The following is a 26,237-nucleotide window of genomic DNA, read 5'->3' on the forward strand; positions in this document are numbered from 1 at the left end:
GTTAATATTTTACTTAGAACAAGCCATATATTAAAATTCACATTTAAATATTTAATTTGAATTTACTGAAAACAAACATCATAGGTTAAAATGGTTATATTTATCCTTCAAAGCTACTATATTTTGTTATTTTATTTATTTATTTTAATAGACCTTGATTGGAGTATAATTGCTTCACAATTCTGTGTTAGTTTCTGTTACACAACAAAGCGAATCAGCCATATGCATACACATGTCCCCATATCCCACCCTCTTGAGCCTCCCTCCCACCCTCCCTATCCCACCCCTCTAGGTCATCGCAAAGCACCAGGCTGATCTCCCTGTGCTATGCTGCTGCTTTCTACTATATTTTAGCAGCATTAGGATGCAGGGTAAAATGGAGTGTATGCAGTAATACAGGACAAATATTTCATAGAGTGTAGCTTATTGATAATCACCACACGATCCTCTGTGATTTACATGCCTCTTAAAAATATATAGGAGCTCAGTTCATTTTGTGCTATTTTATTGTGTTTTTTAACTTAATTGCCATCAAAAAAAATGTTTGTATGCATATGGTTTGTATGTGTATACCCTTCCTTTACTTTCAGAAACTAATGCAAATACATTTGTATTAAAATTTTTTTAAATTACACTTTTCTTGTTAGGAGATTAAAAAATTTCTAATAAAAGTTCCCATCTTTTATTAGGCATACATAAGTACAATATAAATGTGACACAATTCACACCATTATTTCACCCCTATACTCACCTGGATCTAGGTATATACCCAGATACTGATTTGGCTTACCTCTATGTCTCCAAATAACTGAGGCAAATACAAAAAAAAGCCCAAGAAATAAAATTACTCTTAAAAGAGCTCAATGAGCTTGTATACTTCAGTTACATTTCCACTTTGTTTAATCATGCTAACTAAAAAAAAATGTTTAACTGTTCTCATTCCGTGATGCCCTATTATTCTGTACAAATTTTACAGAATTCCTAATATGTTTTACATATACATGTTTTATTTATATATATTTCCATTTCTAATATCATAGCAAAAGTCAATGTAGCTATTTTAAGAATGCTTTACATATGATATAAATTTTTAATAATATCTAATTAGTGTGATATCACAAATCTTAACTTCTTTGAATGTACTATTTGATTATTAAAATATCACTCTCTTGAAATAACAATTGGCAGACGATCATAAGCTTTTTTTTGACTTCATAAACACTCTTAACAACTTATTTAATACACTATTGTCCAAGCAAGTTGATGAATAGAGAATCAAAAACATACAACTTTAAGTAGAAAAAAAAAGCTGTATTTATGAAGATGTTTACAATAGTTTATTCGAGGTTATTTCCAATTTTTCACCAATTTAAAAAATTGACCTACTCAATGAAACCTTGTGAATGCAATGTTAAAGTATAACTATGAATCACAGAATTTAAATTTAGTATGAAAAGAATGGCAAATTATATTGAAGCTATGTGGAATTATGTTTATAGACAGCAGAAAGAGAAAATTAAAATGTAAATATTGCTTGATAGGATAATGGGATTAGAGGTGGTCTTTTAAATTTTTCATTTTTATGCTAATACAATACCTTTATAAAACCCAAAAATCTTCAAACAACACATTTTTTAAAAATTGTGGTAAACGACACAGAACAGAAAATTTATAATTTTAACCATTTTAAAGTGGACCGTTCAGCGATATGAAGTCAACAAAGTTTTAAAACTTTCAGAGGGCACCTGAATAAAAGATGTGCTGTCCACTGGTGATTTTAATGTATCTGGTATATAACTAAAGTCACCACAAAACTCTTTCTGGGAAATTGGCAGATCATAAACATAAAAAATTTATTTTGCTTTTTATTAAACCTTATTGTTTTGCTGTTTCAAAATTCAAATTTACTCACAAGAAAGAGTCAGTTTCATATTACATTTGGTTTCACAAATGCTGCTCCTGCTATTCATTCTTATCACCAAAAAAAAAAGACTATTTGTGACTAACGATAATATGTTACAGAAAATAAAAAGTTAAAAGGTTTTCAGTCTGCATATCTGGGAACCTAAATTAAAGCATTACACAACATTTTCAAAAACAGAAAAGCCATTTGATTTGACTAAAATCTTAGTTTTAAGATGGCAGAAAGTACCTTGATAATTTTCTTTTAAGAAAGAAAGAAAACCAAGCCATTAAAGAGAAATTCTTCCGAGAGAACTGAAACATGTTATATACCTCTGACTTGGCACTCCTTCCACCTGGAGAACTTTTTTGGTAACTGTTTTCATCACAGAATGATCTAAAGTAAAATGAATTGAAATTAGAGTAATTATTTTCCAATGAGTGGCTATTTCCATTTAAAACCAAAAGCCAACTAATTATTGCTTTTCCCATACATTTAAATATGAAATCTACATTATATAATTATACACTTATTTCCCCCTTTGTGTATTCTAATTTCTTCCTCAGAAACCTAAGATGCCATCTTGCAGACTGCCCACAGTGGCTACTATTTTGGCAGCAGCAAAGGTCAACTTTAAACATTTTGCATCTAAAGTGGCTTTGGATACCTTTGGATACAAAGTACAGTCTGAGCACCGTCCAGACGCTTAGATACATAAAGAGCATCTAAGATATCAAACCAGGGCATCCAAGATAACAAACCAAGTCCTGATATTCCCTCAAAAGCTGCTCCTCCCATCAGCCCCCTTCTTCTAAGTGATACTACCCAGTTGCACACATAATCATCAACGACTTGTCTCCTTGGTACTATTTCCTTCATACCTCACATCTATCTGCAGGTCTTGATAGCTACACCCTCAAAACACAACCTGAATTCAACCACTTTTCACTTGCTGCAAACTTCCAACCTAACCTAGGCCATAAACATCTCTTATTTGGAGCACTGTGATAGTCTCCTAACTGGTCTCCCTGTTCCTCTTCTTTTTTTTTTTTTTTATTGCGGTACACGGGCCTCTCACTGTTGTGGCCTCTCCCGTTGCGGAGCACAGGCTCCGGACGCGCAGGCTCAGCGGCCATGGCTCACGGGCCCAGTCGCTCCGCGGCATGTGGGATCTTCCCGGACCGGGGCACGAACCCGCGTCCCCTGCATCGGCAGGCGGATTCTCAACCACTGCGCCACCAGGGAAGCCCCCTGTTCCTCTTCTTGATCCTCCCAAGTCCCTTCTCTATACCAGGTCACCTTATTCAGATACGATTTGGATCATGCCTTGTTCCAGTTCAAACCCCTCTACTCATTTAGAATAATCCACATCTTTACTCTGGCCTTCAAGACTTTACAAGAGCAGACTCCTGGCTAGCTCCTTGACCTCATGTCATACCACACTCTTCTTCACTCGGTACTCTGCCCAGATTGGCCTCCTTGCTTTTCCTTAAATACTCTACCCACCTACATGCCTACATACTCATTGCCTCCTTGTCCTGGAATGTGCTTACTCCACATCTTCCATGGCTTGCTCCTCTCTTCATTCAGGTCTCCGTTCAAATGCCCCTTCTCCAGTGAAGCTGTCCCCTAACAAACCTATCCAATGGAGTCCTACCTGCTCTCCCTCACTCTCCTTACATTAAGATATTTTTGCACTTCCTACTCTCTAAAATTATATTACTTCTCTGTTTACTCATTTCTATCGGATCTCCTTCACTAGAATGTAAGCTCCATGAGGGCAAGACTTTTGTCTGTCTGGTTCACTGCTTTATCCCTAGTCCCTAAACCCGTATCTGGCACACAGAAGATGATTACAAAATTACTTGTGAATCTGACAAATGAATAAAGTACTCCTGGCAAGAATTCAGAGGTTGCACAGGAAAGAAATAATGCTCTTGGTGGAAGCAGGCTTAGTATCTAGGTTCACCTCTATTCAGAGTAGAGATAAGAAAAATTTACAAGTATAATTCACTTTAATTAGTACATTAGCTGCTAAAAACATAAGGGAAGTGCAACACTAGAAAAGTACAGTTGAAGCTTGAACAACATGGGCTTGAACCTCGCGGGTCCACTGACACACGCATAGTTTTCAGTACATATGTACTATCGTCCTACATGATCCAAGGTTGGTTGAATCCACAGATGTGGAACCACTGACTATAAACTTATACCCAGATCTTCAACTGCGTAGGAGTCGACACCCCTAACCCCACGTTGTTCAAGGGCCAACTGGATATGATGAGGAAAGTTAAACACATTAAGTTTTAAAAAACTGTCAATACCTGAACAAATTCTTTTTGTTTTGCTATGTGTTCATCAATTTAAAAAAAGTGACCACATACCAACAAGCAGATTTTTTCTTATATCCAGAACGAGCAGAGTTCTGTTGGTTTCAAGGGCCTTTAGTAAAGCCTTTGCTCCTTCACTGGTGAGGCCGCACTGCTGCAGGTCAAGTGCTTTCGATGAAACACAAAAGGTCACTTGCTAACTCTACAGATTTAACATATAGACAACTCTCATTTTCTCACGTGTGGAAGAGTCCTGCACAAGACAAGTCATGGCAGGTTTGTAATTTGGGGTATGGAAAAAAACAGAAACATATACGCACACACATAATGCATAATCCAATTTAAAAACCTCTTCTTGGATGTGCAATGATAACCCTGGCTTTAGTACCAATAAATCAGACAACATATTTTACAATTACAGAACTGAAGAATAACTGTATATAACCTATGAGCAAAAAGCATCACAAAATGAATCTCAGTTCATAATTAGCAAGGGCGGCAGGGGCATGTAAACCTCACAAGCAAAACCTGGTGGAGCTCAGAAATGCACTGCATTCTTTTGATCATGATCTTCAGCTCCAAATCACACTTGAAACTAGTTCAAAGGGGAAAACAAAATAGAAGAAATGTAATAACTGTTAGTTTTAGAGGAAAAAAAGACAAGTCTAAGAGGATACAAATAATAAAAACTTTCAACAATGTGTGAATAGAGAATACATACTAAAAACCTATCATGAAAGTATGATGGTCAAGAACCCTCGCAGTAAAAGGTCAGACAAAAACCAGAAAAACTGATCATGAATTCTAGTAGTTCTGGGGCTGAACAACCTATTCATTTAAACCAAAGGGATCATCACTAAAGCACAAGTATTAAAAACGATTACATGAAAGGAAACTATCATGAGTCTTTCGTTTAAGTGTTGTGTGGACCATCACATTAAAATAACTGGAGTCTTTCAACACCCCCATGACACACAGAAATAGCAAGTCAGACATACGGATCTGACAGGATGTGATACAACCCTTACAAACTCTCACTACAGAAGAATGGACACAGGGTATAATTAACCAAATAGCCAAATTAATACAAACAGCCAGTAAACTGCACCAGTCAATCAAATGAATACAAAATAAAACAAAATGTGGTTATTCTCCTATCAGATGAAGCCAAGATTCTGTAAGAAAAGCCTTTAAATAATGTCTATACCCTTTGGATCCAACAATTCTCTTTCTAAGAATTTAACCCAAAGAAATAGTCAGAGATATAGGTAAGGATATATATCAGAGTACTATTTGTAACTGAAAAACTGGACAAAGCTTATATACAAGAATGGATAAGCTATGTGCACTGTGCCATATTCATATAATGGAATACTGAACAATCACAAAAAATGATGTAGGAGATGAAAATTTACTGACTTGCTAAAATGCTCATACTAAATTAATTGAAAAAAGTTATAAAATTTGGAGTAATCCCACTTGCATAGAAAATGGAGAGGTACTCATTTTTGTAGTTTTACATTTTTTTACAAGTGCTACAGGCCAGTGTTTGTGAGAGGCAGGCTTCACATCTACTGTTGGGGTGGACTACAAATTGGCATAGCCTTTCTGGGTGGTAATTTGGCCATGTGTATCAAATGTCTTAAAAATATGTCACAGTCATTCCACCTGTAGTACCTTATTCTACAGAAGTAATCCCGATGGACACAGAGATGTATATACAACGTATTCACATTGTTTCTGACAGGGAAAAGCAAACTGTCTAAATAGAATTGCAAAGAATTGATTAAACTATGGGACATCAATACGACGCAATACTACATGATACATCATTAAGTGAAAAAAGCAGGAATATGAAATAGCAAGTATACTACAATTCTACTTTTGTAATCCCTAAGTGTACATATGTATTTCTAGAAAAAAAAAGAAAGTATATACACCAAAATGAACAGTGATTATATCTGGGTATTAAAATTATAGGTAATTGTTCTCTTGTTACTCTGTATTTTCTATAAAGGATATATGCAACTCTTAGAGAAAGTTTAAAAGCAAAATAAAAGCTATCAGTACAATGAGGCTTTAAAAAAATCCTATCACAATAGTATCATGCCAAAAGCTAAGCATATTTCATATTAAAAATTCAATATTTTCAATTTTAGAATTTCCCTCTAAGCCATAAATCCTCACTAAGAGATTCTGCCAAAGCACTTGCACCCAGGTCACCAATGAGCGTGTTGCAGTTCAGAGTGATGCGCCTCAAACCAGCCATGCAGTCAAGATCAGGTCTCCTGGAATGAAGACTCTCAGCCCAGGTTTCTTCATGCCTTCTGGTAGTCGGATACTTCAAAGATTTAATGGGATGAAATTAAGATGCTTGAATAAGGAAACAGGGTGTGCCTGAGTATGGCTTATTATGTCAGAGATTTACACACACACACAGATCAAGCATATATGCCAGGAGCATCAACCTGAGAAATTCAATAGTCACTTCTGGTTTACGAGTCCAGTGAGTGACCCAGATTCTGCTCGGTCAGTGATTAGATTCTAGCCACTGCATTTCCTGTTTCTGAACACTTATGTAAAGTTGGACAACTCAATTACAGTCTATGAATTATTTTCCTTATCTTCTAAGTCAGGGAATTGGTTCTAAATTCTATCTTTGCTGAGGCCCTATATTTCATCATCCTGTCCTCCAATGGCCTCCAAACACCTGACTGGGCAAACCATAAGCAAACTTTTTAATATGCATCTTATTTATTAACAAATTATATACACAAAGTTCCATACATATAATTTATGTACATGATAAACTACACAGATTTTTTAAAATAATACAAAGGTAAAAATGTTCTAATATTTTCTTTTCCTAACTCCTAAGGCATTATTTTATTTTACTTATTTTTTATAAAGATTTATTTACTTATTTGTTTGTTTGTTTGTTTGGCTGTGCCGGGTCTTTAGTTGCAGCATGCCGGATCTTTTAGTTGTGGCATGTGGGCTCTTAGTTATGGCAGGCACGTGGGATCTAGTTCCTTGAGCAGGGATCGAACCCAAGCCCCCTACATTGGGAGCACATAGTGTTAACTGCTGGACCGCCAGGGAAGTCTCAAGCATTATTTTAAAAACTATATTTACAAAATGTCTCTCACCTGCTACCTAGGGTGTGCACACCAGCTTTAGAGGCCTGGACTCTGCAGAGCCAGTTTGATGTGCCTTGGGAAAATAATGGTTTGACATTTAAGCAAAAGTGCTGTCTTGAAGACATTCAATTCTTTATATTCATAAAGTAAATTTTGGTAACAGGGAACACTGACTGTAAATGAAAAAAGTCGTATTACATTCCTGAAAAAGTAAAAGACTCAAAGTGCCTTTGTTACTCTAAAAGGAAAATCATTCGTGTCATTTTTCTATTAACAATAACTTATTAAAGTTCCAAGCAGAAACAACAGCAATCACTTACACAGTGCTTAGTATGTGCCAGGCACTATTTATACAAATAAGTGCATTTAAATCTCATAATGAGGCATAGAGGTTAAGTGATTTGCCCATGGTCACTAGCTATGAAATGGGAGAAAGGGAATTTGAACCTAGGCCATTTGGCTTCCGCACCCAAGTTCCTGACTGTTTTCTACCTCAGGGGTCAATGGACTTGCCCTGTATAGGCTCAAAGAAGTTTTCACTTTTTAAAATCTAAATTTAAACATTTCCAGATTTGTGGGCTATACAGTTTCTGTTGCAACTACTCTGCCCCACTGGTGTAGGGTGAAAGGAGCCATAACTACCATGTAAACAACGGGTGCGACTATGTTCCAGAAAAACTTCCTTTACAAAGCCAGGCGACGGGCTGGATCTGGCCCACCAGCCAGAGTTTACCTATCCCTGATCTGCACCATCAAACTATTAAAAAGCCTCATGTCAAATTATTAACTAACTTTAGGCCTAAATACAGTCATTATAACCACTGTAAAGTTGTTAAGGCATTATTTTAAAAACTGTATTTACAAATTGCTGATGTACTGACTTTTATTAGTTTAAAAACTACAACAGCTAATAAACACTTGATTCATTTAAGTCTTGAAGACTAGAATGGCATAGTTTCTTCACAGTATTACAATAAAAGTTTTCAGTAAAAAAACATACATAAAAGTATTATTAGGTATTATATATTAAATCTCTTATTTCTAAAATTAAGTGGACTATCATTACTAAATGGTAGAATCCCAAACTGAAAACTGGTCATATTCTTTCAGCAAAATGAAAGCTGCGCTCACATGTATCAAAAGACAAAAATTAGGGCTTCCCTGGTGGCGCAGTGGTTGAGAGTCCGCCTGCCAATGCAGGGGACATGGGTTCGTGCCCCGGTCCAGGAAGATCCCACATGCCGCGGAGCGGCTAGGCCCGTGAGCCATGGCCGCTGAGCCTGCGCGTCCAGAGCCTGTGCTCCGCAACGGGAGAGGCCACAACAGTACCACACACACACACACACAAAAAGACAAAACTTAACTGCCTTCTGTATCAATATATTAATGTGTTTCAATCACATATGTTTTCATGAAAGTTTAAACATAAAATCACCTTTAAGATCTAGGCCATGTGATGTGCTCCTTGCCATCTCAGAATATACCCCGTGACGTTTACTTAACTTGTCTTAAGTGTGATAGAATTCTTTATACCTTGACAAATAACTAAAAGGAAAAAAAAAAAAAAACCCCACACACAATAAGATGAAGAGCCTATACATTTGTCAATCTTGACTTATTTGCTTTTCTTGAGTCAGTTGGAAGTTTATAGCCACATTCTCAAAATCATTAACTACAATCTTCCCAAACAGGTAATTGACGAACAGATGCATTCTAAAACTTGTCAGTAACAAAGTGCTATTCCAGTTTACAGCAACAGTTTAATTCTATTTAGATACTAAAACTGAATACACTGAATACTGCAAACTTGATTCCCAACCACTCAGCAAAGTATTACATACCTTTTCAGATATAGGGAAAAAAAGAAAAAAGAGAAAAAGCATACGATTCTTCCTATTTTCATTTCCAAAGATACATCCCAATCTTAATGATCAATCAGAGATTTAAACGTCAACTATAAACCCAGTATACTGCTGCTATGCAGTGTACTAGAGCAATAGAAGAGAGAGGACCTCAAACCCTCTGTTCCCTCAAATTCAAAGGCAGGCTTCCTGACCCCTCCAGACCACTACTGGACACAGGGAAGGCACACTAATGTTTCAGGACCCCAACCAACAGTCACCTGCTTTGTGATTACTTCCATGACACACCCTCACCAACACCACTGAGTTTGCTGCTCCTACGGGACGTTACATGTATTTCCTATTTTAACACATACCACAGTGCATCATAATTATGATTGCAGATAGATGATCTAACAATTGAAAGAGAATGATGACTTTTTTGCTCTTTACATCTTGCTATTTCCCGTCCCATAATATTTCTTGAAGCGAAACCATAAAATATAGACAAACACAAAAAACAGAAAATATACAAAGCGTGTGCTTTGCACCTTAACGCAAACTTAAGTAAAATTAGTTCTGACAGTATCCAGCATGACAAACTTCCATGGTACAAATGAGAATGGACCAAGGTTTGAGCAGGTACAGGAGACAATCCAGGCATGAACACCACCAAGGAAAGGTAGACAGGAAGTAACATGGTGTGTAGGAAATCACGAGACCAGTCTGATGGGAAGAGACTTAAACAAGACTGAAACTCACTTTCTAAACCTCCATCTCCAACTGGACAATTCGCAGGACACAGGTGCACCAAAGTGGCCAATTTATTCAATCCCTTTAATATGGAGGAAGAGTTTAAAATTTTACTGGTTTAATTTGCCCCAAAAGCAACTCTCAACAGTTATGGCCTCTGTCGTCGGAGCTTTGTATGAAATTAAGTCAAAGTGTGGAGCTCCTTGGCCTTTTTTTTTTCTCCTTAAAAAAGAAAAGAAACAATTGTTCCGAGTAAAAACAAACATATTCCAAAGCATGTGTACATTGAAAAGTAAAGAAACTTTATTAACAACTTCATAAAAACTGACTTAAAATTTTAAAAAGAAAAAAACATGTTTTGAAGCCCTTCCGACTGGAGTCGTGTCTCATAGTGTCCTTTCTTTACAGAAATAGTCGTATTATGACACATATGCACAAGGATTAACACCATGACACACTGTACACGGCGGGCCCCAGCGAGCTCACCAGTCGTCGTCTGAGTCCAGGTCTCTGGGGAGGATTCACTCCACGGATGAGCCCAGCAGAGTCTGAAGCTCGTTCGTGAACTCCACCAGATCTAAGAGCTCCTTACTTTCTGGATTACAGGACTCCAGGTCTTTGGGGCAAGAGAATAAGAGACTTGCTGACACTTGCCGGCAGAACTCGGCCTCCGCGATGGTGACAATTTCCACATTTGGGAAATTGCAGCGGAATATGCAGGAGGACATTTGCAGTTTCTTGAGCAGGTCTGAGAGCAACAGCCAGTTACGAGGCCTACACCAGAGAAAGGACAGTGGTTTGAGTTTCCGGCAAAATTAGAGGCGCTCCCAACTATGAACTACCCGTCTCCTGGCGGTGAAAGGGCCTGCTACTTCCACTTTGATTACCCCACCCCCACCCCACTTCTCACTGTCCTTAGAAGATCTACTTCTTCTTTTTTTTTTTTTTTAATTTTATTTATTTATTTATTTTCGGCTGCGCTGGGCCTGTTGCGGCGCACAGGCTTTCTCTAGTTGTGGCTCGCGGGCTCTAGAGCGCAGGCTCAGTAGCTGTGGCGCACGGGCTTAGTTGCTCCGTGGCATGTGGGATCTTCCCGGACCAGGGCTCGAACCTGTGTCCCCTGAACTGGCAGGCGGATCCTTAACCACTGTGCCACCAGGGAAGCCCGGAAGATCTACTTCTAGCGGGGGAACTCTGGACTCATGTGCATGTGTTAAGAGACCACCTAGGGCGGATCAGCCAACTTAGACAAAAGCAGGAGCAGCGCCCCTGAACGAGCCTCGTTGCAGGCCACCCCAGTGCTGCCTTGGCTCTGGTCACAACTCAGGTCACCCCTCTCCAAGTAAGTGCACCCCGTTCTAGTCACTGGGGAAAACCAGTCTGTATGCCAACCCAAGGGAGATGGCAAACACCTCTTTGACCTCTCCTCTCCTCCGGCCCTCACGGAGAGAGCATGAGAAACACTCGAGGTCACCTGGCTTTCCTTTCCTTTCCCACACCTCCAACCCGCCCCTCAATGCTGCCGGGAGTGAGGCTTTTTCGAGAAGGGAGGTGGTACAATCCTTCCTGATACCCTGCCACGCTTTATGATCTCTATCCCGAATACAGTGTCACCACAAAGGCAGACACGTTCCCAGCCTCAGAGTCCAAGGAGGATGCTACTCCTTAAGCACCGGGGTCAACACACAGCAGAGCAAGCTCTCCTGATGTGTTCACTCCGAAGGGCTGGTCATGGGGCACAGTGGCCCGACCGTGGGGACAAGACTCGATCTAAGCAAATCTGAAGACACATAAGATGCCAGGTGCCACATACGGCTTTCTCTAATCTTATACGAGAAGAGGGTACACATCAGTATCGTCCCGTGGACCTCACGCGCCTTGGAAGGCCCCTATGGTAGCCGTTTGGGGAGGATCCCTTCCCCAAGCGTTTAGTGACTGAAACTGTGCAATTGCAGTCGCTGACTCCCGTGTCCTTTGGGCTCTAGGGGTGTGTTCCAATGAGGGCAGTTGGCTGGGGAGCCCTCCCACCCCCCAAACTTTTCTGGAAAAGTTCCACTGCATTATGTGAGGTCGGTGGACACTTGGTGAGGAATTCACTCACCCCCCAACCCATCCACCCTCATCTGCTGAAGGGGACTTCTAACTCCTGCCACCCCACAGAGCAGCTGGGCTGGCTCTCGACCACACGCTGGCCACGCTCACCCCTGAGCGACGGACACCTGGACATTATAACACGGCAAAAGGGGGTCTTCGGAAAATTCAGATTCCAATAGGTCACCATAGGCCTCGTTGCTGCCATCCTGGTCCTCCGGTCCTGGGGGATTTGCTAAAACATCGTAACCACTTTCATCATCTGGTTCTAAACGGGGGGGCAAACAAGAGAGAGGTCAGTAAGCTGGAGCAAGATTCCAGCTGTTCGCCAAAAAGGACCCTGGAAAAATTCTTTCCCAAGCAAGTCCTGCTCACAGCACCACCCCCACCTCCACAAGCCCAACTGAAACGAACAAGGCTGCTCACCACACACACAGCTGCCAGAGAACTCCGAAGAGCAACCGGGGCTACCATCGTCAGGAGCCTGCAGGTTATTTAAACAGTCTGGAGAGAGAGAGGGGGAGAGAGAGAGAGAGAGAGAGAGAGAAACAAGATAACGCCTGCTGGTAAGAGGCAAATGCTGCTGGAGTTCGGGAACATCTCACGCTGGGGCTGGTGTCACCTCCTGATAAGTCCCACTGCACACGCCTCCAGGTATCTGACTGAAACCTCCCCACGCGTCCACCCGCCTTCCTGAGGGACTGCCCGCCTCACCGCCCCAGCCTTCCGAACAAAAGCTGGCCTGGCTAGCTAAGAGTTTTCCAGCCCCCCACCTCGCAAAACTCAAAGTATGTATCTCTTCTTTGACAGACTAACGTTGGGCCGCTTTTCCCAGTAAAGGGTCACTTAGAGTAAACGGGGGGTGGGGGTAGGGGGAACCCAGGTGAAAGGCTGTGAAGTCACCGTCTAGATGCTTGAACAAGACCGTGTCTTGACCTCTGCTGTACCTGTTAAGAACTTCTCCAGAAGTTCGCTGTGGTTCACTTTCTTGATGGTTCTACCTGAGTATGTAGCCAGGGTAGGATCAGCACCGTAGGAGAGGAGCAAGCGGACAATTTCGAGATGATCATTCTTGACAGCATCGTGGAGAGGCCTAGGAGAGGTGCGGGGGATTACACCCGTGCACGCGACGCTTGCTTCTAAGGACACGGGGCAAAATCGAGCGTGTGCGGCCAAGCCTCAGAGGCGCGCTATTTCACCGAGGAGGTGAGTGTACGGTCGCTGCGACAAATTACTCTGTTATTTCAACACATAACCCTTTACGGGACAGGTGAAGGGACCATCTCAGGCTTAATTCTTCAATGCACATCTCTCTTAATGCATGGCCCAAGGAGGAACTCAGGCCACGATGAAAACGTTTCCAATGAACTTAAATAGTGACAGACTGTAAGAAGGTAACGTACGGCGGGGTGGGGGGAAGAACCCCAGCACCACGGAAGCAGATACGACAAGCCATTGTTACACCATTACAAACAAAACCCAAAAAGTGCAGTTTGTAAAAGAAACTAGGGGCAAAGCGGAACCTCTCCTGAAACCAACTTGGAGATGCGTGATCAACCCTCTCGCCCAGAAGCAGTCGACAGGCAGGGCGAGTTCTCAGGAGGATACAGAGTCCTCCTGCCCGTGTCCGCTGGGGTCAGGAACACTGTCCGCAGTCCCATCCAGAAAGGATGCTATTTGGAAACCATGAACCACCAAATACCTTACGGTTTTGCTAATTTTATGACTGTCAGGAAAGCCCCAGTGCCCTGCCTCGTGGTGGCATCCCAGGTACAACCAGGAAGATGCTTGGGCTGACTCAGACCTGGGCCTCTGGCCAATAAACCAAGGTCAAGGACAGAGTGGGGGCCAGGCCCGGGGATGTGGGTGGACACGGCAGGTCCTATCAAGCCAGTTGCCACTGGACCTGTCTGTACTCCTGCAACTTTCACCTCACATATATGTTCAAGATTGAGATTCAACAGACGCTGGTGAAGAGTCCAGGGTCTTAAAAGAGAACACCCCTGATTATTCATGCAGGCTCAACATTTTCAGGGACTTCTGTCCATAAGAGCGTCACAGAGTTTTAAAGTTCTATGTAAATTTGCCAGAAAGATCTGTCCGATTCCATTCTAGAGAACTCCGCCATTAGTGTGCTTACAAGGCACTCACTCTCCATCTTTCCTTCTGGGGTTCCCCGCACACCCTGAGAACCACTGCCTATGCCCCAGCAGGGCCAGGCCAAGAGCAAGACCGCCACTGACCCGGTTCCATCCTGGGCACTGCAGTTGACATTGGCGCCATATTCAAGGAGGTGTCGTACGATGTTGAGCCGACCTCTTGCACAAGCCTCGTGCAGGGCACAGTAACCCGCGTTGTCGCGGTGGTTCACATCACAAATCTTGTTCTCCAGGCAGTACAAGACCACTTCCTATGGGGAGAGGAGAGGAGAGGGGAGGAGATACCATCAGACACCATACAGTGAACCTTGTAAGCGTGACCTCCCCATAGCTTGGCGGTGCCCACTTTCAAAGGCATACATCCTTGGGGCCAAAAGCCCACCATGGCGCGGGCAGGCGGCAGGCATCCTGGTGGGGGGCGAGAGTGCGTGAGAAGGGCTTGGAGATGCAGACAGTGTTGTCTAAGGCTCTGCTGCACCAGTGGCCTGGCCATGGGCAAGTTACCCTTGAACTTCTCCAAGCTTCCACAGGGCTGCTGAGAGGACGCATTCGGATAGCGATTCGGATAGCGATGAAAGCCCTCAGCCCAGGGGCCGACATGACCAGTACAGAGGTGTCACGGCTGCTAACATCTTAGATGACACATTGCCAAGCACAGACCATTCTCACTTGATGGGTCTGTTCAGTCAGTGGCAGTGGACGATAACACAAGTTTAGATAAAAGTATGGATGACCAACACTTAAAGAGAGCTTAAATCAGCCAGAGAACATTCCCCAGCTTAGAGAAGCAGGGACACCCAGGTCAGCTACATCCTCGCACCCCTTGTTAAGACCCCAAATCAGACCCTGGGCCTCAGATGCTCTTGTCTGTACGTTAAGTGGAGTTAAAGAGAAGCTCTCTCCCTCCATCCTCGAGGAATGACACAAAATGCCTCCAATAACCCCACCCTCTATTTTGCCTCACTCCACCCTCTCGAGTAAATATGAAAATTTTAGACTGATTCTGCCCCAAGTTAATGACAGGAACCTGATACACCACAGGCTGCAACCTCCACATTTCAAGAATCAAATAAAACGTTCACCCCCGCCCCCGGAGATGTTCTGTGTCAACACTGTGCATTAGAATCACTGTTATTAACCTTATTTCTTTGGCTTGTTAAAATATTAATATGAACCACTCTCAGTAAGCAGAGCAGGAATTTATTCAATGTTTTATTACCTTAAGAAAGTTTTCAGACACATCGAAAGCATTTGCCACCAGAAAACACGTTATACTGTTTATACTGGGTAAGTCGTGCCCAGCAGAGAGCCGTCAGGTTCTGAGAGCTGGGAGTAGGCAGAACGTGCATGTGGCCTAAAACATGGTCTGCAGGGTAAGGGGGGATGGGATGGGGTCAGAACAGGCCTCCTTGTGACATCTCTCAGGTAACTCATCTGTTAAACCTAAAACGGGGGTCATTCTAGCCGCCCATAAGTGCGAGATGGGTTCTGTAAAACCTTTTATGCCCTTTGGAGGACACGCCAATCAAAGGTGACCACTCACTTGGGAGCGAACTAGAATGTTCCATTTGCTTACCACGTGAACCCAATGGGGCATGCTGGTAAACCTGGCCATCGGTGCCCTGTTACTTCAGGTCACTGCAGCAGCTCCCTTCCAAAACAAGAGGAGGAAGAGAAAAGGCACACCCACGAATGCGTTTCTCCGTTTACATCCCAACCTGCCAGAAAGCCCACAATCCTCTGGGCTCCCAGGCCACCTGCCCCGAGCCCTGGTATCCAGGATACCGCATGAAGCTGCTGCTCTTTTAGCAGGCCCTCACTAGCCAGACTTGAGTGGACGGCTGCAAGCTAATGAGTTGTGTGCCCCAGCCAGGGAGAGGCCCTGTCACGTGGCTCTGGGATCAGGTCTGAACGCCACCAACTGCTGTGCACACATCAATTTACTCAACCCAGGGTTTATTTGCTGTGACAATCATGGCCTTCACCTGGAAACCTTCATCACTACTAGGGCAGATTCAAGGGTACCTAGAAATGAAAGGCCGTCCAAGCTGATGGGTAAGTCAACTCTCTTCTCCTGGAAGATGGTAGCAAAGGCAGCAGTAGCCCCACGGCCAGGTCAGACTTTTTGCCACGGGCTGTCCTAACTCAACCACGTTGATCCCACTATTTACACAGTGCTTCTCATTTCCCCAGATGAGGACGTCTTCTGTCACCCATAGGAACCCAGGAGATAGCAGGAAAGGAAGGTAGTACTATCCTCATTCAACACTTGCAAACTGAGGCCCAGAGATATTAAACCCCAAGTTCAATTTACATGAAGTACTAGACCTATAACTCAGGTGTTTGGTACCTGGTCAGCTGGGAAGATTCAAAAGGCCCAAGAGGGCCCCAGTTAGAGGGATGCAATCCAGCTGTGACGAGCATCCCACAGGCCTTCTCTGTTGGGGGTCAAGTGGGCTAACTATACTCTCCTAGCTAGGAGGGTGAAGGCCTCTAAATGGATGGCAACCATCGCCACCAACACTTTCTCTAACTGAAAGGTGAAGAGGCGGGGCGAGTCTGTCGACGCAACACATTCCTTGGTTTCTTTTCTCCGCTAGAAATAAACGGGAGTGTCTGAAGGGCAGCCCAGCCATTCCCGAGCAAAGTCAAACTGCTTTTGTCGGACAGCTCTCTGTTCAGCGGCTATAAGCCGAATGCCATTACCCGCAAAATGTAACCATAAAGGCCATAAGCCCGCCGTTGTTAGTTAATTAAATGCCTCATTAACTTTTTAAAAAACATGACTTATTCAATTCATAGAAAATTTAACCATCACCGCTAAAGGCACAAGCATGTGGTTGCACACTGGCGTTTTAGCCTAAGAAATAGAAGCCTTTTTCCCAGGAGGGAAAGGTTTGAGGTCTTTGACCACGCAAGTGATCTATTTAACGCGGATCTGAAGCCAGAGTGTGTTTCTAAACTTCCAGAACCAGATTATCATGACATAAAGCTCAGACAGCCTTTATACTGCACATGGTATCTTTGGCTAAGCAGAAGAAAATAACCAAGAATGCTGAAGACAAAACTTCAGGAAAACCCTCCCAAACCACACCCTTATCTGGTTAAGCAAACTGTCCTTCAATTTTAAAAGGTTTAAGCTGCCACATCTCCCAACTGGGCCATCATCCCAACATTTAACATTCTGCCCAGACAAATCCCAGAAAGTTGGATTCAAAGTTGAAAGCGTTCATCTACTTGTCACAATGTTCAGCATCAACACTGGTGATCTGTGGAATCTACATATTGAAATTTACATTTGAAGAAAAAAACAAATCCGACCCTAAACATTCCCAAGGCTTCCTGTGCAATCAAAGGCCAGGTAGCCTAAAAAAGTATGGATCAAGTGCCCCTTGGTCCAGGCCTCAGAGCCACCAAACCAAAATGGAAACTGTCTTAGAGGACCAACGAGGGTCTTTTGACGTCTCTGGTCCCAAAGGGAGGCTGCTGGAAATGATGCCAAGTTCACAGGTGGGGCTCGGAGCCCCGCCCTCCACGGCGGGTGCAGCAGCACCCCGCCCCCCATCTCCAGCATTTGCTGGAAGCGGGAGTCTACTTTCTCAACCCTAACCCAAAAGTTGGGGTTAGGGGTCTCCCCCCCACCTCCAGCGTTTGCTGGAAGCAAGGAGACTATCTTCTCAACCACGGGGGGTCTAGCTCAACACTATGTGCAACATCTGCTCTGTCCTCCTAGGCGCCCGCTCTCAGCTCTTGGGAAACCAACTGGGTGCTCCTTGGACTTCACCTGCAAGTAACTGCGCTAACTCCCAGAAAGTGCTCTCTAGCTAATGGAGAGGTCTCCAAGAGACGTGTAGATATAAACAACAGCACATTCAACCCACAACAACAACAAAAAAACACCCCCAAACTAAGCATAGCCCTAGTGCTTCCAACTTCCCACCCACAGTCATGACTTAGGGCCAAGGCAGGCACACTTCCAAGGGCTCACGGCACTATGGACCGGGGTGGGGGGACACGACGGGAGACGGGGTACAGGGGCACAGAGCTGGCTGAGGGTGTGGGCGCCAGGGCTCTGGGCCAGCCTGGGTCCTGCCACCCCAGTGCTCAGCCACACCTCCACGCTCAGCCTGCTGAACCGCGTTTTACTGTCACCATTCAACTCCCAGAGGGCTGATGCCAGCACAGAAAAATGCCTTTGCCCTGTGGGCTATTACATCACAATTGCTACTGACAAGTATGGTGGGGGAACTGCACAGGGCAGAGAGAGTCATCTGTCTCACAGAGGTTTTGAACTGTAAAAAGGGCAATTCCAGTGTGAGCCAGTCTTGCTGAGGAGCATAGTGGGCTGTGGAGCACTTCTGGATTGCTACCTGTACGGGTATCAGCTAACCCCTCTGAGGCTCAGTTTCCTCATCCGAGAGTGGGCTAGTACTCGTTACTCCCAAGTGAAGATGTTAAAAGGGTGAAAGGAGTTACTACAGATCACACGGGCTTAGGCAGACATCAGCTATCTTTCTATGTTGCTCTAGCAATAGAGGCTATCACTGTCATCAGCCGTGCTGGGTTGGGATACAGCAGTGTGGACAGGGAGTTTTGGGCAAGGCTCAAGCCCTGCTCCCCGCCCATCAGCCCTCGGCTCCCGTGCCCTCTCAGAAAGAGACTGCTCAGGTCTGCCCCACTCCCACCCCTACTCTGCACAGACACTTCCCACCCGCTACCCCACAGGGGCATCACTCTGCCCCAAACAGCACAAGTTAGTAGAGCTAATAACTACTCTCCTTCTTGCTAGTCAGAATCCAAAAGGGCTCATTAAAATTCCCCTGGTCGCCAAGCCCTGGGTAAGGTCAGATTTTATATCAGAGATAAGTGAGCCGGACTGGCCGAAGCAGCCTACCTGCCTGAACGGGAACGGAACATCAGAGAGGCCTGCCTTTCTTTTCACACCACGACTGAACAAGCCACCAAAGAGCCCGCAGTGTGAGCGGGGCCAACGCAAACACCCTGCTGGAACACCCAGCCCAGCCCGCCACGTGGAGGGGGCTGGGCTCTGAGACCCGCCCCCCATCCCCAGCCAGTGTGTCCTCCACCCAAGGAGCAGCAGCCGGCGGATCCTGATCTGGGGCACCCACAAGGATGCTCACCTCGTAGCCAAGCCGGGAGGCCTGCTGTAGGAGGGTCTCGCCCGCGTTCTTATTGACAATAAGTCTCCGCGCTTCCGGTGGCATCGGGCGGGACTGGGTGGTCTCTGGAGGGGAGCTTGAGCATGTCCGCTGCGAGGCCTGGGAAGATGGTAACAATTGCTTCAAACGGTCCAAGGGCTTCTGGTCCTGCTTGGCCGGCGAAAGATCATAGTCGGAACTGGGCTCAGGCCGCTCCTGAGTGGAGGAAAGCACTTTTCCTCCTCTCTGTCTGAGGGAGGCGGGGCGCGAGGAAGGGGCTGCATTTTTACTCGCTGGAAACTTCACCGCCACCCAGGAGACAGGTCCCCTAGGAAGGGGCAGGGACGTTTTGGGGGGAGGGGTTCAGGAAAAGGAAAGCTTTGTCCCCAGAAGCAGAGAAGTAGGCAGGCGGGATGTGCCTGCACAGGCCCGGGGGGCGGGGGAGAGCCAGGGGCAAGACGTACCTTGCCATCCGCATTGTCCACGTAGGAGTCCCCTGGCAGCGGCAAGCCCCGCCTGGGCTCCTGAGGGATCAAATGCTTGGTTTTGCACGGTCGCTTCCTGGATGGTTTCTCGCTGTTGTCGGTGTATTTCTGCGGCAGGGGCGAAGGCTGCCGATCCATTTCTTCGTCCATGCACAGCACATCTGTCAGGGGGAGAAGAAGCGGGCGTTACACAGTTGTAGCCGGTGAGGAAAGAAAAGCCCATTGTTAGCACTGATCGTTGGAGCAGCTTCAGTTTTTAAAGATATACCAATTATGTTTTCAAAGCACTAATATTTTAATTATCCCACATCAACCGGCAAATAGGCTAACCCACGAAACGCCAAATGGCAAGTCGCTTCAGAGGGCCGCAAGACAGGGCAGAAGCCAGCCCTTCGTGCGCTCCCGTCCCCACCCGTGGGGGGCCTGGGTGCTCGGGACAGGGCGACTGGGGACAGCCTGAGGCTGGAATGAGGGCACTGACAAGCGCCCGGGGTCACCCAAGACTTCCCTTCCTGCCCAGCCGCGGGCTGGGTGATGAGGAGCAGCCCAGGAAGTCGAGCTCCCGCCTCATTGTCCATTCCATAAGGAAGTGTGCAGGCTGAAAGGACCTCATGAAGAAAACTCCCCGCTCGCCACACACTACTCTTGTCAACTTGGATGGCGCTCAGGTCCCCTCCAGGGCCGTTTCCCACAGAGGGCGGGTGATCCACCCTCCAGGAGCGCCCCCCGCCCCGTGCGTACCTTGTTCATTGTCACTGCATTTAAGGGACTCCTCCAACCAGCTGCTGTTGCTTTTGGCCTCTGCCCTTTTCCTGCCAGGTTTCTCTTCGGAGATGCTATTGCCCTGGGGGGTGACCACAGGCTGAACCGCCTGGGTCACTTCCTTCCTGCCCTGCCGGCCAGGTTTGCTCTCTGCTGCCGACACCTGCTGCTCCCGCCGTTCTCTAAGGTGCAGCAAGCGGCGCTGCTTTCTGGGATGGAGCCCTGTTAATTCAATGCACACCTCAGGTTGGTCAGCTCACTATAATGTGGCTCTTCTAAGCGGTTAGAGGAACTGTTTGTCATTTCCCTCTCAGGCCAGTCAGCTAATGGAGAAATAACTACAAATTAATGAAGAAGCCCCCCGGGGCGGGGAACGAACTGTCTTACACATCACTAACAGGGGTCGGGGAGGGGAGGGGTGTGGTCACTGTGTTGGCTGGAACTTGTCACCAAGTCTCAGGAGGGGGCCTATTTGCCTTTGGCCACCTTTGGGCTCCAGCCCCGGCACCTGGCTTTGGGGGGGTGGGGGGTGGGGAGGTGTGAGTGGCTCCCCCCAGGGCTCCAGGGTGGGACTGGAACTTTCCACTGCTCCGCTCCAGGACTTCCGTAGGGTGCCCTGCGGTCCCGAAGCGAAACCGAGCTCACCTTTGGAGACCCGTCTCCGCTTGGCTTTCAGCAGAGAGTCCTCCGGGAGCACAGTGGTCTCAGTGTGGTTCCTATCGCCAGACACCTTGCGCTTTCTGTTCAGCCGGAGGGTGGGGCTGCGTGACGCGTCCGGGGCCGCCTGGTCGGCGGGAGACTCTCTGGGGGGCTCCGTGTCCATGTCCTCAGGAAGATCACTGTCTTCTGGGGCTTCGAAGGGGTCAGGTTTGCTTCCATCATAGCACTCCCCTAGGGGAGGGGAGACAACCCGGAAAGGAGGGAACAAAGGTCACCAGGAGCAGGCAGGACCCCCATGCCCAAGGCAAACTGCTACCAACAGACCACCCCCCTTTGGAGACCAGGGGCCTCACACGCTGGAAGCACAAAACCCTCAGAAAGACGTCCCAAAGGAAGGACAGCTGAACACAACCAGCAAAGAAAGCAGAAGATGAGGCGTGTAGCCCACTCACAATCCATCCTTCAAGGGTCAAGGTGAGGCATCTACACCATCCCTCTACAGGCATGTGAGATAACTGCCTAACTGCTTAACTCTCCAAGGTGGCTTACTTTTAAAGGGGGGGTGAGTGACCTCACAGTAAGATCCAACCAATCAGGGCGGAGCTACAAATGACTATGGAAACAGCTGCTAGTCAACAAAAAAGGCTGATGTCATCAAGAGACCAAATAGCCCCCAACTGCCATCTACACAGACATGGCACCAATGTTCACTTGGGTCAGCAGGGGCGAGGGTGAAGAACAAGGGTAGGGAAAGAATGGTGGGAGGCTGGGAAGCTGGGGAGACCAAGGCAAGAGGAGCCTGGCAAAGGGAAAGGAAAGGCTTCCTGGTGCACACACAAGGGTCAAGGGCAATTTCAAAGAACTCAACCAGATTGCTACAAGTCCGTCTGTCCTCTTTCCACACCCGTGGGGGGAAAAGCATTTCACTGCCATCGAGGGGCTGCTCCTATTTCCTGTCTAGGAAGAGGGCCCTCAGTGACACCAGTCACCCACCTGGCACGTCTCCACGCCTTCCTTCCCAGGCAACAAGCATCTAAAGACATTTCAAAGACAAGACTCCAACCCCTTTCATTGGGGTGAAGGGTGGGGGTGCGGCGGGCAGGGCTGAACTGCTCACACCCCAGCTCCGCCTGTGTCTCTCCTGCCCCCTCTGCTCAATCTAGCATCCACTTGGGGCTTTTCCTCCAATCACCCCAGCCTAACATCACTCCTCACTTTTGCTCTAGCCAAAGAAACAGTTCAACTGCTTTGCTAGTCGCATTGTTTCTAACACACAAATAATTCCATAATGATCACTGTGCTGTTAAAGAGTTCCCCGAAGATGACCCTGTGTCCATCACCGGCCGGGGGTGGGGGTGGGTGTATGAGTTTGGTATTTCGTTAACACCTGAGCTAAGCTCCCACAGCCCGTTTTTCTAGATGAAATCATGGACACACCCCTCACATGCTGCTCGCATTCCTCCTCCTCTCCCTAGACCACTTCAAGTATCACTCCCGCTTCTGCCCAGCCGGCTGGTCCCCTGATCAGCCTCTCTTGGGGGCATTCCCAGCATTTAATGGCAGCCAGTTGTGGGGATGAACCTCACCCTGGCCTGGGCTAGCCTGACCTGTGTTCTCAATGGTGGAACACACTTAGCTTTTCTCCAAGGGTATCCCAAGCTGGGACAGGTCCCCATCTACTCTTGCCGGAATGGTGGAATCACCCCAACCGCGAGGGTCTCCTGCCATGGCAGCAGGAGAAACCCCAAACTCCTGGCCTGTGCTTACAGGTGATGCAGCCCAGGCTACCGCAGGCCCGGTGAAGACGGCGTGCTGCAACTCTCACTCTGGCTTCTCTGTGACCCTCTTAAACACTCGGGCAGGAATGGCGCCGCTTTACAACTCGGCCCCCTTCACTTGTAAAGTGGGAATGTTACTGCTAGCCTCCCTCCAGGGTGGGCTTCATAATCACGGGCCGGGCTCAGCACAGAGAAAGGCTGGAAAAATCCCTTTAACCAAAAGATGCCAAGACTTTCAGACCAGCCTGAATCTCAGGCCTGAAATGTAGGAAATTTTAAGAGGTGAGCCCTGCTGGTTACACCATTGGACTTCTCTGGTCCAATCAGCCTTCCCTAAAAGCTCCGTGGGAGGGGATCCATGGAGGAATGGAAGGGCTACCTTAAGAACCCCCATGTCCAATTTGAAAGTTTCTTTTTCCAAACTAGGTCCATCCACCCTTCCCCCAACCCCGGAGCCTTTTAGGGCAAAGATCTCAATTCCCCTCAGCTAAGGCCCCCCAAGACCTTACGCTAGTGTGACCTTACCCAGGCCAGTAATAACCCTGAAGGACACCCACCCCGACTGCCCAAGATGCCCATGGCCACCAGCTATGGGGTAGAGGCTCCGTGTCACTTGGAGCTTCTCAAAGACTGTTCTAACCACGACCCACAGGAGGATTACCCTTGAGGGCAGAAGAGATGGGGAGATAAATAGATACACGGGGATCCTAACCATCAGGCTTTGCCATCATTGCTACTTTTGGCCCTTCTAAAAGTGGGAAGCCATGTGCCCTTGGTCACTCAGTCTAAGCAAGATGTGAACGTGGTCCCTGCAGCATGGTCCTATGACTCACAGCACCTATATCCCAAATTCATTATGGTTGTACCATAGCATCACCTCACAGAAGCATCACCACAGCAACATTTACAAGTCACTGTGGCAACAAAGCACCCTCACCACTGTTGAGCCATGCCCAGTGAGGCCTAAACAAGGTGAGAGGGTTCTGAGTTGCTGGAAGGCTCCCCAGGATTAAAATCCCCTTCTCTGTAGCTTAACTATAGCACCTCCAGTCAGGGCTAACCTTGTTAAAAGTTACACCCGCTACACAAGGAGTGCAGGGGATCTCTGTTCCAAAGTAGTTTACAAACGTGCAGGTGCTCAGCTGGAAGAGAAGTTCCCTGAGCAAAGAAGTTTCATGAAGCCCCTCGACTGAGGCTTCCTCCAGCTCCTGGCCAGGCACTGCCACTGAGCAAGTCCTAGGCCTGTCCCAGCCAAGTGGTTGGCAAGGGAGATGGTTACTCCAAGTTTGAGAAGGAAGGGACCAATGCCTCCTTGCCCCACCCCATCTTCAAATGCCACTGAGGGTTCCTAGTGATGAACTTCCAAGTCTGAGGAACCTCCAAACTCATTTGGTCAACTTCCAAAATAAAAATTTCACTCAGCCACCCATGTGATCATAAAGAATAAATGAGTATCTCGGCCACTGTGTTTTCAAGTTAATTCCTTTTTTTAAACAAGCCCCTAGCAACAAGATGCACCCGCACCAGGACAACCAGGGCCGCGCAAACAGCACCCACCACCTTGGAATCTCCTGGTCCCTCCATGGGTAGGGGCTGCCTCAGAAGGGGGAAGGCATCTTGAAGGCGTCCTGGACCCTCTCTGTGACCCCTGCCCGGCCCAAATCCCCGCCCCAGCTCCCATGTGCTCACAGCTCGGCTCTCGGCCACACCGACACCCATGAGAAGGACCTGAGCCCATATCAGCTCAAGACATCATGGCCCAAGAACAAGAAGGCCCATTCATATCCAGCTGAATGGAATGAACACCTGCTGTGCCTTGGATGTGGAGGCCGCAGTAAGAACAGTGGCCCCTTCAGGTCACCTTTCCTGACCAGCTATTTGCAAACCCCACGTCTCTACAAGACAGAGGGTGGATGGGGAACCCACCTCCGTTGCCCCAATCTTTCAAACGGAGCCCCTCACCTTCCCCAACCCTTCTCCTGCCCTCCCATGGTGGCGATTCATGGCTCACTGGGCCATGTCCCAGGTGCTCCAGGAAGAGACCCGTCGGTCGGTCTGAGATGGGAGGCAGGCGGTGGGGGGAGGGGGCTTTCGGAATCATCTGGGGCTCAGGCCCTGCTCCCCATCAGCCACACCGAGTTCTCGTCTCCACGCTCAGCAGGAAAGACTGGGAAGGACGCACACAAACGTCTCTGGGAAGAAGGGCGGGTGAGGCCACTGAGACGTGAAGGGCAGCGGCCACCCTGGGTTTGGCCACGTTGCTGGAGAAAAGGGCGAGAAGACTCGAGGCCGGTTAACTGCCCGCTCCCTTCCTCCAGCCTCCCTCACCGTCCACCCACAACAGGCAGATCCCCTCCTCAGAAAAGTGCAGCCCCGTGAACTTGGCCTTGCCCACTTTCATCACATCTCTCTGAGAAACTTCCCCAGGAGCTGAGTTATGAGGCCACTCAGGAGGGTAAGGGCTGCGTGTCCGCTGTGAGCACAGGCAAGGAGGGAGGCCTTCTTGCTGCTTCACTCCAGGGTGGCCTGGACCCTCCGTTTTTCACTCCAATCCCGAGGGGGAGGAGCTCGGAATCGTCTACTCCAGGCACATCAAGAGCCCCATCCCTCGGGTAAGGCCGCCACTGACTAGCCCCAGAAATCCCCTTCTACGGGAGCCACGTAGGACAAACCGGTCCCGGTGTGGCTTACCCAGAACCCTGGCCACAGGCCTTTGTCTGACCCCAAAGATGAGCTGGGGGAGGGCAGTGCTCCAAGCAGCAGAGAGATGCACACGCTGTTGCTGACCACAATTTTCCCGAACTGCATCAGGCACCCACGACCTAAGCGTGCGGGCGAATGCCGACCCTACGACTGGGTCCAAGGGCCTGGGCCTCCCAAACGTGCCCACCACCCCCGACTGTCCCGTCTCAGGAGGATTTCACGCCCACCCTGTCCTCGACGTTCACCTAGGTGCCCTCACTCACCATCACCGGTGAGGTTTCTGGGGTCCGGAGCAGGCTGCAGGCCACAAGCACGCACACTGAAGAAAGAGGGAGAAAGACCTCCACTTGCTGCCAACACATCTCATTAGCCCAGGAAGTCTCGAGGGCAAAGCCCGAAGTCAACCCCAGTGGGGGAGCAGCTGATGGGACCGCAGAGTGTGACTCGAGGCAAACACTAGCTTTCTCTCCAAT

The 26,237-nt window shown here is 47.1% G+C and overlaps 1 protein-coding gene and 1 pseudogene across 2 annotated transcripts in view; both read right to left on the reverse strand.

Moving 5' to 3' along the window:
- LOC307070069 (centrosomal protein of 78 kDa-like) overlaps positions 1–10,397 on the reverse strand; it is a 27,910-nt pseudogene extending 17,513 nt beyond the window's left edge. The window contains exons 1-6 of the transcript in view: positions 10,374–10,397; positions 9,977–10,049; positions 8,809–8,918; positions 6,400–6,574; positions 4,288–4,401; positions 2,186–2,299 (exon numbers count right to left, since the gene is read on the reverse strand). The product of the transcript in view is annotated as a centrosomal protein of 78 kDa-like (transcript). The remainder of the gene's footprint in view (positions 1–2,185; positions 2,300–4,287; positions 4,402–6,399; positions 6,575–8,808; positions 8,919–9,976; positions 10,050–10,373) is intronic.
- The window catches only part of LOC307070072 (BCL-6 corepressor-like), a 42,468-nt gene continuing 26,479 nt past the window's right edge, over positions 10,249–26,237 (reverse strand). Inside the window, 10 exon segments of the mRNA XM_079728669.1 lie at positions 10,249–10,741; positions 12,170–12,326; positions 12,485–12,562; positions 13,006–13,151; positions 14,302–14,468; positions 19,359–19,613; positions 19,841–20,022; positions 20,603–20,866; positions 20,869–20,946; positions 21,269–21,514. Coding sequence (XP_079584795.1) covers positions 10,489–10,741; positions 12,170–12,326; positions 12,485–12,562; positions 13,006–13,151; positions 14,302–14,468; positions 19,359–19,613; positions 19,841–20,022; positions 20,603–20,866; positions 20,869–20,946; positions 21,269–21,514 — 1,826 coding nt within the window. The 3' untranslated portion in view covers positions 10,249–10,488.

Source organism: Hyperoodon ampullatus, assembly GCF_949752795.1.
Source record: "Hyperoodon ampullatus genome assembly, contig: scaffold_390, whole genome shotgun sequence".
Lineage (NCBI taxonomy): Eukaryota > Metazoa > Chordata > Mammalia > Artiodactyla > Ziphiidae > Hyperoodon > Hyperoodon ampullatus.